Source organism: Ctenopharyngodon idella, chromosome 2, assembly GCF_019924925.1.
Source record: "Ctenopharyngodon idella isolate HZGC_01 chromosome 2, HZGC01, whole genome shotgun sequence".
Taxonomy (NCBI): Eukaryota; Metazoa; Chordata; class Actinopteri; order Cypriniformes; family Xenocyprididae; genus Ctenopharyngodon; species Ctenopharyngodon idella.
In genome coordinates, this window is record NC_067221.1 from 20,895,263 (window position 1) to 20,907,380 (window position 12,118).

Genomic DNA, 12,118 nt, shown 5'->3' on the forward strand with positions numbered 1-12,118 from the left:
AGTAGTGATAAGTTACTATTATTAGGCCTACCATTACTATTGCATTGTTACTGGTATTAAATAGTACATTTTGCTATTGAGGAGGAGGTGGTTTATGATGATCTGTGGTTGAGATATAAACTGTTCACTTCCAACTAGGATGTGTTCTAATAGTGACTAGTACTTATTTATTAGCTATTAGTACATATTTATTAGACACTAGTGTCTATTACAGTTGTTACTAGTAAGATTTTACAGTGCTACTTCAGTAGCATAATTTGTAATTGAACAATAGCCATTCTCACTAGCCGTTATTTTATATATATACTGTATCAGTAACAAATGGAAAATACATTAGTATCTAATGATTACCATAATTACTGATTCAAAACTGACATATGTCACTATTGGAATACTATATACTCTATAGTAACTACAAAAAGTATTAACAACATAAAAATAGATACTAGTAACTTTTGAGGAATAAATGTTAAAACAGATAATCATAAGTTATAAACATGTGATGATGATATATAATGTATGACTTAAGTAAATATCTTGTGGTTTGTTCTAGACAGCAAATCAGGACTCTGTAGATAGTGCTTTTGAGATACACCATTATAAACATTAATTTCTTAATATTATTTTTAAAATGTATATATTTTTACAAATCTTTTAAGATTCAAGACCATGTAATTTTAACACGTTAAAAGATGGCGCCATGACACTATTTATCGTACTATCAATTTTCACACTATATCCCAAAATATTTCATGTATACTGCCATTACTGCACTACTTAAAATTTGAGCATTAAAATCTCCCACACTTTTCTTTGTTTTGTAAAATTTTTCTGTAATTAATTCAGCTTGAACCACTTGAGTCAAGTGAAACTTTGTTTTGCAGATAATTTGTAGAAATTTAAAATGTCCCATTTACTTACACTGACAGAATATTCAGCACTGCAAATCTACCAGCCATATATCTTAATGGTCTGAATATATTTTCTCGGCCTCTTTTTCTTTTCTTGATAATTTTACCAAAAAACCTTATTAAAAAAATAGTTAGCTGGCTTGCAAGCCCTGCTATTTATGAAAGGGAATGCAAATCTGGTTTCCACATGCATGCAGACAAACACACACACACAAAAAAAATCATTCCTTACTTTATTATTGTTACACCAACAATTTACCGTCCATCTCGCACATTAAAAAATGTGTTCTTTTACCAACTAGCAAACTCCAATCAGCGCTGACTACCAAGAGTGTGGTGTAGTCAATTTAAAACTGATCTTCAATCAGTAACCAGTCAGTTGTTGTTCAGTCCAGCCCCTGTATTTTTTTTCAGCACTTGATGAATTGATGAGTGACCTCATAGATCCCCACAGACTCACTGGCTTTCTCGTCATAGTCTGTCCAGTCCTGGAAAAAGAGAGTGTTGTGACCTCCTGAATGAACTGAATTAAGGAGTGATATACTGAGAGAATTCTTACTTTCTCTTGCAGGTTGATTTCAGGGAACTGGGTGGTGGTCTCCGCTCCGCTAGCAGCAAAACCAGCCTGTAGAGCAACATGGAGAATGTTAATGTGTTTTATTCAGATTAGGGTAAAGCTTCAGAATTTATCTTCCAAAATCTGGCAGTAAGTTTTGGAAGATCATTTTTATTCCATATCTGCAAGACAGACTTTTAAGGATAGGAGATGGACTAAAAATGAATGGCCAAAACTTACTGCCAGATTCTGGAAGATAAATTCTTCAAACAGTGGTACAAGAGGATGTGGTGCTGGTCCTTCAAGAGTCACTCTCAATCTGTCTGTCTATAAAGGCTATTAAAAAAAACAGTCTTCATGTATTTTACAACACTTCAGCTTCCTGACACCTTGCACTTCTGGAGACTCCAAGTAGGTTGCCGTTCTAGAAAATGGTGGTGCTGGAGACTAAAGGGTTCCTGATGGTTTCACACTTAACATGTGTCTTTTCTTTCCGCCTGTTTTTGTCTAACCCAGTGAGCATTTCACTGTCCAATGGTCAAGCCTTAACTTTGAAATTTCTAGTATTGTATTAGTATTGCATCCTTCTCATTTGCATTTAATAATTTTTTACTTTTCAGTCTGTTAAATCTCATTTTTGGTTCATTTTGCCGGTAAAAAAAGAGAAAACCTGCCTAATAATTATGCACACCTGAATATAAGGCTTTTTTCCCTATCTTAATGAACAATTATATATCACTTATAAATGATTAAATGCAAAATAAATAGTAGTTATTAAGATTGATGTGGTTTGGAATTGGTAAAATATGCTTGGAAAAAAAAAATATGATCAGAAAATCAACTTGCCTAATAATTCTGCACACGGTGTACTTTAAAAATGTAATTTATTCCTGTGATGCCAAGCTGAATTTTCAGCATCATTACTCCAGTCTTCAGTGTCACATGATCCTTCAGAAATCATACTACTATGCTGATTTGCTGCTCAAGAAACATTTATTATTATTATTATTATTATTATAAATGCTAAAAACCGTTATACATTTTTATCAGGAATCTTTGATGAATAGAACTAAAGAACAGGATTTATTTGGCTTTTTTTGTAAATGTCTTTACTGTCACTTTTGATCAATTTAATTAATCCTTGCTGAATAAAAGTGATCATTTCTTTTTTTTTTAAAACAATGACCCCAACCTTTTGAACAGTGATATATATACACACTACTTGAATATGTGGAATATCTCACCTGAGGCTGAAAATCAACTGGTTCCAGGCCTCGACACTCAAACTGCACCATTGTCTTAAACCTTTCACTGTCTTCTGCCTTCAGGAGAGAAAATACATATACCGGCATGACTGAGCAAAAAAAAATACGTGAATATGTGCAACTGTAAATATTCATATGCAACTGCATCCTTCACTTGGTACAATGCAGCTTTTTACATGACATAATCAATCCTCAAAATGAATGTAGTCTGCCTTACTTACATTGTAAGGTGTAATTGTGTCCCTCAGGATATCTGGAAACAGTAAGACATCCAGTTAAGTTCAGTAAGATATCCATGCACTTGACCCATGGCACAACCAAAAATGTAAAATCACCAACCGAGAAGATATTATGGGGCAACTTATCTGGTGATATGGCCCATATGTAGGCATATTAATCAGCACATTTACTAGCCAGTAGGTTAGTTACCTATTGAGTTTTCCCGAGAACATAGTTTGCACTTCTGCACCATGCTAGCACTCCCTCGTCCTCCTTTCAGTGGCATGCTGTCCTGAAGTGAGGAAAGGGCCAGCGATCACTATACAGACCTTTATTTCTATCCACTAAAGCAATTTAGGAAAAATTCTACATCGACTTTTCACACAAGTGCAAATGTGCACTGTGTATTAATGAAGGTGAGATTTTAAATGAAAATTAAAAAAAAAAATGTCCCTGCAAAGTTTTTTTACCTGTTCGTTTAGTTATTTTTTTATTTTAAATGCCACTTCTCTGTTACATTTTATGCATTTTTGCAACAGAAAGAAAACAGAAAATAAATCAATAAATGTCAACGAACAGTGTAACTTTCATGATACAATGCAGTATTCAACAAAATATTGAAAAGGAAATGAACATGCCATTTTCATTGTGATTTTCTCCCATTAAATTTATTTTTATTATTCCTCATAAAAGTGACATAAAAAGCAGTTACATAGAAAAACAAAAGGGCTAATATTGCTGAGTTCTTTATGTTTTCTCTCGCTCTCATTTGCTTTGGACAAAAGCATGTCAGCATCTGGCAATAATACTGAAAGATTATCAGTTATTGGTTATATTTCTCACACTTTGCAACCTACCAGTAAGGTGATGTACTGCCATTTATCCGACACCTCACCACAATTCCCACATTTCAGCTGCAAGGACAGAAGTCAGTAATTTGACATGTCATTAAATCACATGGCCACTGCCAACTTTAACAGTATTCTTGAATTATCAGTATTCATCACATTTACGAGTTATTCTATTATATACAATATAGATACTGAAAAGTTACTAATCCTTAATTTCCATAAAAACATTGAGCAACTACTTTAAGCAAATCCACTGTTTGACTGACCGCCTGTCACACTACTGCATACTAACAGCGATATGAACACACTTTACCTTTAAATACCAGCGGAAATCATCCCCCACCGGCCTCACGTTTGTTACATTCTCCAAAGTCGCTTTAAACTGCAACCCAAATTTCTATAGAAAAAAAAAGAAAGTTAGATGAGCTACAATTCACTGGTTTTCTATCAAATACAAGTATGCACTGCTGCTTTCACTCATACCCCCATATTGAGCCACGCCTCTGTTGCTGAACGTCATCCAATTACGTATAAAGACTGCGACAGATGCCACGACAGCAGCTCCGCCTAGCGGACATGTGTGGTATTACATGTATGAAACGATGTAAAAGAGGGGCACAAAGAACGAGAAACAGTTTATAGTTTTATAATTTTATTCCACCACAACGTAATGGATTATTCATCAGCAAAACCAGATATAAATAATTCATCTGGTGATAAATCCTTAAAAAAATACGTGGCACAAAGGCTTGAAGGGGAAAGGAAGCACACAAGCTCACTGAAGTAGTGCGCAGTAGTAGTTACTAAAGTTCAAGTAATCAATCTCTTGATGTTAATAATAACAGTGTCTGAGGTATTTTATGTTACAAAGACCAACATATCTGACTGTAGTCCCTGATTTTATCTGGTTTTACATCAAATTCTAGTAATTGGGAATCAGGTAAGCCATTATTACTGGTATAATTGGCATAAAATCTTACACTATGCACACTGAGATATTGTGGGCAAAAACAAAAACCATTTCTGGTAACACAGTAAATCTAGTTTTGCCACGTTATATGTACAAAACACTACAATTATAAAAACCATGTAACAACATTGAGATTCGACTAGAAAGCTTAAAAAAAAAAAAATGACAATATAAAATGCTAGTGTACCATATTGCTGTCTTTACGAAATCACACATCTCTTCACTCACACACATAAAAGGGCCTCAAATATGAGGTAGCAGGGGTTTTTTTCTTTGTGGATGGAACAACCCACCCAACCTGAGCTCTGACTTCAAGTATGTGTGCTAACCGCACTGTGATCAACGTTGTCTCTAGAAACATTCCATACTATTCATTTATTTTCTGAGTCGCTGAGAAAGCAGATAGACACTGACAGGACAGGTTGAGTGTGCAATCAAAACTTCCAAAAAACATACAGCACCTTCAAAACCCTCTGAAAAAGCAAACAATTATCCACAACAACAACATTTCAAATGCAAATAATAGTAACAATAACAAAGGCATTTCAGCTCCTGCATCCCCTTGTTCTCAAAGGGATGCCACTGTTATTCAGTTCCACCCTCTCCTCAATAGAGGGAAGGGTCACAGTGAGGTCAGTGAGGTCTACTCGACTCAGATGCCCGTCTTTGTCTGGGTGTCCCGTGGCCGTTCTGTAAACCATTCTGTCGTTTGGTGAATCCTCCATTCAGGATATCCTGAATATGCTGCACAATCAGATTAATAGCCACTAGAGAGAAATGGAAATAAAATTACGTCAAGTTAAATCTCTCACCACAGTGTGCATTAAAAAGATAAACTAGCTCTCATAATCCTACCGAGATTGTCTGCTCCTCGGGGGATGATGACGTCCGCATACTTTTTGGTCTGCATAAATAAATGTTAAAACAATTTAGGGCATAAAGAAAAGAGTAACAGTGAGAAAGCAGATGGAAGGTATCAAGTTAGTATAAATGATACCTGTCCTGACAATACAGTGCAGTCAGAATCAGATTTAGAAAGACATTTATGAAGATACTCACAGGAAGACAGAACTCCTCAAAGGCTGGCTTTACAAAGGTGATGTACTGGTTCAGAACCTGCTCCAACTCTCTGCCTCTCTCACTGATGTCCCGTAACACTGGGAGAAACAAGAAAATACACACAATTAGTCTATGGTAGTGGATGTAACTAATGCTAAGGGACATCATATATTATATACATATACATATACACATACACATACACAATATATATTATAACAAATTATAGAACACACAACTGATTTAAAAAAAAAAAAAAAAATTATATATATATATATATAAAGTTCTTCACAGTGAAAACTCAAGTTTAGTGTTATCACGATACTGGAATTTCCAACTTTGATACGATACCTTGAAAAATATCGATATTCGATACCACAGGGAAATAACTGCCATATATACTGCTGCCATAATAATTTACAGGTAATAATTTACAGATACTTTGTTATCTCATAATTTTAGGTAATTTTGTTGTAATAGCTTACACAGAACAGGGAGACTTTATTTGAATCTAACTACATCTATTTGAATTTAACTACATTTGCAAAAAAAAAAAAAAAAAAAAAAAAAAAACAGTCAGTAATAAAAGAAGAACAAATAAACAAATTGCAAGTGATAACAAATAAATACAAAAATAAAAGAGACAAATAAAATAAAACATGGCTTTAAGTTTTTCAGGTGGGTCTAACAGTAGTAGCCTGTTCAGGTATAATAAAAAAAAAAATAAAAAAAATACCACAGAAATTAAAGGGTCAGTTCACCCAAAAATGAAAATTATGTCATTTATTACTCAACCTCTTGCTGGCTATGCAGGCCTCACTGAGTCATCGGATTTCAACAAAAATATCTTAATTTGCGTTCCAAAGATGAACGAAGGTCTTACGGGTGTGGAACGGCATGAGGGTGAGTAATTAATGACATTATTTTCATTTTTGGGTGAACTAACCCTTTAAAGTAATCAAATGTAAAATAACGCTGGATAGTTTTCATTGTAAAAATTAAATACAGATTAATGCTTACAATTAAAGTTACAAAAGTTATTCAGTCAAGAGCAGCGAGTGATTTTCTCTGTCTTTTGTTCTTTGATGAACAAGACAAAGAGAGGCAGGTTTATTAGGCTGCTGTCACTTTAAGAGCTTATGCAATCCAATATACTGTTACAAAACGTGATTTCTCTCAACTATTTACATTCCAAAACTGAATGTATTAGCCTGAATACTCAGCAAGATGGACATTTTGACATAATTTTGACGTTTATTCGAAATAAGCCATGAAAAAGTACTCGCGAACTGTTTGAGAGGCAGCTTTATGTGCGCGCCACATATATTAGTGGTGCACGTGCTTTTGGTGTGAGCACGAAACCTGTGGGAATGGCTAAAATTATGTGCAATACAAGCACTATTCAACCGAGTGAGATGAGTGACAGAGGAGACGAGTGTGTCAATTCGCCGCCGGAGAGAAGAGAGAGTGAGAACGCACAGCTGGTATCGGTGTATCGATATTGCAAAAAAGGAGTATTGGAACCGTTTCAGATATTTCAGTATTAATATTTTTGACAACACTACTCCCGCTATAATTAAAACGCTATTCTACTAAGTGGAGGAAAAACAAAAAGCAATACCAAAACCAAAACAATTTGTTCCAAAAAATGAATCAATGAAAATGTCACACAATGTATCTACCTCTTCGCGAGAGTCGCGTGTCTGGGTCTGTGTCCACAAACAGTTTCATTTGGAACAGATCTCGAATCTCTTGCGAGTAGAACATGAGAATCCCCTCAAAGAGAACCACATCTGCTGGATACACGGTCACAAATTCATCCTTCCTGTAAGAGGTTTGGAGAACACATGATTCGGCAGTTATTACCCCATCAGAACACCCAAACCAGCACCTTAAGAAAGGACAGTGAGAACAGCGCTGACCTGGAATGGGTAACAAAGTCATAAACTGGGATGTGCACAGTGTTCCCCTGAATGATGTCACGCAGAGTCTTCATGATGAGCTCACTGTCAAAAGCATCTATGAATTATGGAAACAGTGATGAACAGATAATTCTCTATTCAATAAGAAGCTAGTCATAAAAAGCTTGCCAAAGAGAACTTTCCAGAAAGGTTCACTCTGACTGGTAAACACCTTCAAACTACCATCGGTCTGTGGCGATTATGTAATAGGTAGGTGTGTCTTTTAAACAATCTATTGTATAAAGTGCTATATAAATTAGGGATGGCGGAAAATTGATTCTATCTTCTAACGATTCAAATCGATTCATAAATTTCAAAAATCTAAACGTCTGTTTATCCAAAAATTAACATTTTTAATCGAATCTTGACCCCAAGAATAAATTTTAATTGAATCGTGAGATTCCAAAAGATTCCCACCCCTAATATAAATAAACGTGACATGATTTTAAGAGTGCCGAATTGCAGAGCTGGTTCAAACATATCCACATTGCTATTATCAGATGCTTTCTTAACTGCTGTTTTCTCATTTTTGTTGCATTTATTTTGCTATTGAAAGGAAAGCGTGCGGTATATATTTACACATTCATCCAAACGCCATTCTTAGTAGCGTGGGCGGCGTCAGGATGTTCGTTAACATTATTCTGCTGCTCACGTATTTCAAACTTCACCGCAAGTATATCAGGCTCTTTATGGTGTTTTTGTGTTCCACAGAAGAAGAAGAAAGGTTTTGGAACAAAATGAATGTTACAGATGAGCAAGTTGTAACTTCAAGATGAACTATTCCTTGAACAACCCTCAGACAGTACCTGGGTGATCGAAGTTAAACTGTCCCTTGAGTGCTTTGGCCTTCTGTTCAGGCGTGAGCTCCCTGTAAAAGCTGTCTTGACTGAGGATGACCACCTGCCGCTGATGACGGTCAATTTTATTCTGGCCCAACAGCTCCATGATCTTCTCACATACTGAAGACTGAAGACAGGACACAGGACTTAGTAAGTGCTAAACTCTTCAAGCTACTCTTCACATATACACATCCTAAAGCCACAATGTTTGTATTATTAACCCTATAAAGCCTACCGTCTCATATTTGATGAGCAAATTATCAACATGATCAAAATGTACCAAAGAACCTGTTGTACACAATCTACATTCTGTTGTCTGATTGATAGTTTATCCTTTTTTAGTTAATAAAAGGCATTTTAGTATCATTCTAAAAATGTCCACCTTCAAGTTGTGGTGACATTTATAAAGTATTGTATTGTATTGCATTATATGTTTTGCCCCCACAAAAACTACAGAGCTTTGATCATAAAACCAAGCATTTAAATATCATCTTTCTAAGACAAATTATTGGGAGATATGGAGCGACAACTGATTTTTATATGCATTTTATTGAAATAGTCTGCTATACTTTTATAAAGATGTCGTTGATTTTATTACAAGCTATCAGAATTTCAACTTCCTTTTTGGCCATAGCAATATCAGCAACTGCATTAAATTGCATGTTTTTGCTCAGTTGGGCCTCTGGATAAAATGTGAGGTGTTTTTAAATCAAGTACGAGCCATATGTATCAATTAAAAAAAAAAAAAAAAAAAAAAAAAAAGGTTCAATAAACTGTTCAATTTGTCAGGCTTTACAGTGTTAGAAGGACAGTTCACCTAAAAAATGAAAATTGTGGAAGCCTCATGTCATCTGTCAGTGGACACCAAAAGTGTCTGGTTACCAACATTTTTTAAAATATATTCTTTTGTGTTCCACACGACATGAAAGTGAATAAATGGTGACATTTTCATTTCTGGGTGAACTATCCCTTTAACTTGAACTGTAGATAAAGAAGACTTTTCCCATTAGTGTCTCTGCAGACATGTGCTATGAACTATGGTGTGGTATAACGCAATGGGGGTGGGTCAGATCTCCCATGTAAGGAAATTTAGCAGGGAAGCATGGCCTTTATCCATCGGCCAACCAAGCAGTTAAAATTTCGGTCAGTTATTATTAAGTTTGTTTGATAGTCAGGTGAGAAAACGTTTATTCCCTCACACACCAGTGAACACAAGGCAACAGAAAGTGTGGACAAACCGCATTTTGACTGCAAGTAACGGTTTAATTTGAAATGAGTTTAAGAGACATTTCAGAAGCTCGGCTCTAATTCTTTAGGGGTGGAAGTTACATTTCCTGCACATGAAGGTCAGCGGAAGATTAATGACGTCTTGTTACTAAAACGGGGTCACTGGGCCAATGTAAACATCCTCCGCTATTATGACGTCACGTTCCCGCAACTTTCGTTCGCCTACATGGAGGAAGTTTTTTAACAGCGACTAAAAAACACTTTTAAAGCCGACTGGCAAGAAACATATAGCAAACGTCAACATCCGATTTAGACATTCAAGGTCGCTCGCAGACAAATAAAAAGACAACATGAAACGCGATAATTCAAAATGCTGCGCCACGTGGAGCTAAAACATGACATTATCGACATTTATTACGATGATAAACACGAAATCTGGTTACATCTTAAAGGGATACTGTAACGTATAGGTTGTTGTTTAGTTTGTTTTAAATTCTTTTCGCGTTTTATAAATTCACTCACTGTTTCCAGCAATTAAAGACAAAAGACTTGCCAAATAACAAAATAACATTATATATAAAGGTTTTAGATATGGTGTATAGATTTTAGTCATGTGAATACTTTTTAAATTCGCGGATGCTGTATTTTCAATGTGTTTTATTGTATGTTTCATTATGAGTTGACTAAAACCACGCGGTCGCTGGAGGCACCGGCGTCATAGAAAACCCAGTTAACCTACATGACAATAGCGGAGTCTGTAACGTTACGCTTACTGATAAACACTCATAAAGCTCAAACCTTTCCACTGGCGGTGCCTCCAGACACACCGATGAGGAAAGGCTGTCGGATGGTGTGGCCGTTCTCCTCTCTGTCCAGAAGATGTGTTTCAGTGTCGCCAGCCATGCTTGCAGTGGACGGAGCACGAACGTGTGTCGCTATTCTAATAATAGGAGAGAGAGAGAGAGACACAGCGCTCCTCCTACTGTCCCACTCACTCACTGCTCTCACAAAGAAAATAATGCAGAACTTACATTGCAAGCTTCCTTCTTCCGTTTAATACCGTTTAGACATGTAATTTCAATTACACTTATTTTTCATAAGGATCAAATTTTAGATTAAAAAGACCCTATGTATGTATGTACAGTTGCAAGAAAAAGTATGTGAACAACTTGCAGAATCTGTGAAAATGTGCAAAATTATAAAAATAAGAGAGATAATACAAAATGCATGTTATTTTTTATTTAGTACTGTCCTGAGTAAGATATTTTACATAAAAGATGTTTACATATAATCCATAAGACAAAAAATAGCTGAATTTATTAAAATGACCCAGTTCAAAAGTTTGTGAACCATTGTTTCTTAATACTGTGTGTGGTTACCTGGATGATCTACGACTGTTTTTTGTTGTTGTTGTTGTTGTTGTTGTTGTTGTTGTTTTTTGTGATGGTTGTTCATGAGTCCCTTGTTTATTCTGAGCAGTTAAACTGAGCTCTGTTCTTCAGAAAAAATCTCCAGGTCCCAAAAATTCTTCAGTTTTCCACCATGTTTTGCATATTTGAACCCTTTATAACAGTGACTGAATGATTTTGAGATCCATCTTTTCAGGACAACTGTGGGACTCAAACACAACTAATAAAAAAGGTTCAAACATTCACTGATGCTTCAGAAGGAAACACAATGCATTAAGAGTCAGGGGTGAAAACTTTTGAAGAGGTCCAAAATTTTCTTATTTCGCTTGAATATCATTTTTTTTTTTTTTTCATTTAGTACTGCCCTTCAGAAGCAACAGAAGATACTTACATGTTTCCCAGAAGACAAATTAAATACAATTTCCCTTGATCTTCAAATTCCAAATGTTTTCACCCCCCCATCTATTAATGCATCATGTTTTCTTCTGGAGCATCAGTGAATATTTGAGCCTGGGGTCATTTTAATAAATTCAGCTTTTTTTTTTTTTTTTTGTCTTGTGGATTATATGTAAACATCTTTTATGTAAAATATCTTACTCAGGACAGTACTAAATAAAAAATAACATGCATTTTGTATTATCTCCCTTATTTTGTTAAAATTATTAACATTTTCACAGATTCTGCAAGTGGTTCACATACTTTTTCTTGCAACTGTATCTATGTATGCATGTATGTATCTATGTATGTATGTATGTATGTATCTATCTATCTATCTATCTATCTATCTATCTATCTATCTATCTATCTATCTATCTGTCTGTCTGTCTGTCTACATGTCCCAGTATATTCAA

General features: G+C 35.3%; 2 protein-coding genes across 2 annotated transcripts; both read right to left on the reverse strand.

Moving 5' to 3' along the window:
• Positions 1 to 1,130: 1,130 nt before the first annotated feature.
• On the reverse strand, positions 1,131 to 4,480 carry czib (CXXC motif containing zinc binding protein). Its single transcript, XM_051917327.1, has 8 exons — positions 4,286 to 4,480; positions 4,116 to 4,199; positions 3,809 to 3,865; positions 3,162 to 3,243; positions 2,954 to 2,985; positions 2,712 to 2,789; positions 1,471 to 1,536; positions 1,131 to 1,399 (listed from the first exon to the last, which is right to left on the reverse strand). The coding sequence occupies exons 1-8, from the start codon at positions 4,289 to 4,291 to the stop codon at positions 1,322 to 1,324; spliced, it is 483 nt and encodes a 160-aa protein (XP_051773287.1). The 5' UTR covers positions 4,292 to 4,480; the 3' UTR covers positions 1,131 to 1,321.
• On the reverse strand, positions 4,438 to 10,876 carry uck2b (uridine-cytidine kinase 2b). The gene is made up of 7 exons (XM_051917315.1): positions 10,657 to 10,876; positions 8,599 to 8,758; positions 7,754 to 7,850; positions 7,514 to 7,656; positions 5,832 to 5,929; positions 5,628 to 5,676; positions 4,438 to 5,539 (listed from the first exon to the last, which is right to left on the reverse strand). Exons 1-7 carry the CDS (start codon positions 10,759 to 10,761, stop codon positions 5,406 to 5,408), a joined length of 786 nt encoding a protein of 261 aa, XP_051773275.1. The 5' UTR covers positions 10,762 to 10,876; the 3' UTR covers positions 4,438 to 5,405.
• Positions 10,877 to 12,118: the final 1,242 nt, after the last annotated feature.

Bases quoted from the DNA above. Each gene is read 5' to 3' on its own strand.
- czib (XM_051917327.1), bottom strand. The intron at 3,866-4,115 runs GTAAAGTGTGTT...CTGTCCTTGCAG, and splicing joins ATTTCCGCTGGTATTTAAAG to CTGAAATGTGGGAATTGTGG. The intron at 3,244-3,808 runs GTAGGTTGCAAA...TCCTCACTTCAG, and splicing joins GGCAGTACATCACCTTACTG to GACAGCATGCCACTGAAAGG.
- uck2b (XM_051917315.1), bottom strand. From the start codon at position 10,761: ATGGCTGGCGACACTGAAACACATCTTCTGGACAGAGAGGAGAACGGC. The intron at 8,759-10,656 runs GTTTGAGCTTTA...TCCTGTCTTCAG, and splicing joins GAGGCACCGCCAGTGGAAAG to TCTTCAGTATGTGAGAAGAT. The intron at 7,657-7,753 runs GTCAGCGCTGTT...AACCTCTTACAG, and splicing joins GACTTTGTTACCCATTCCAG to GAAGGATGAATTTGTGACCG.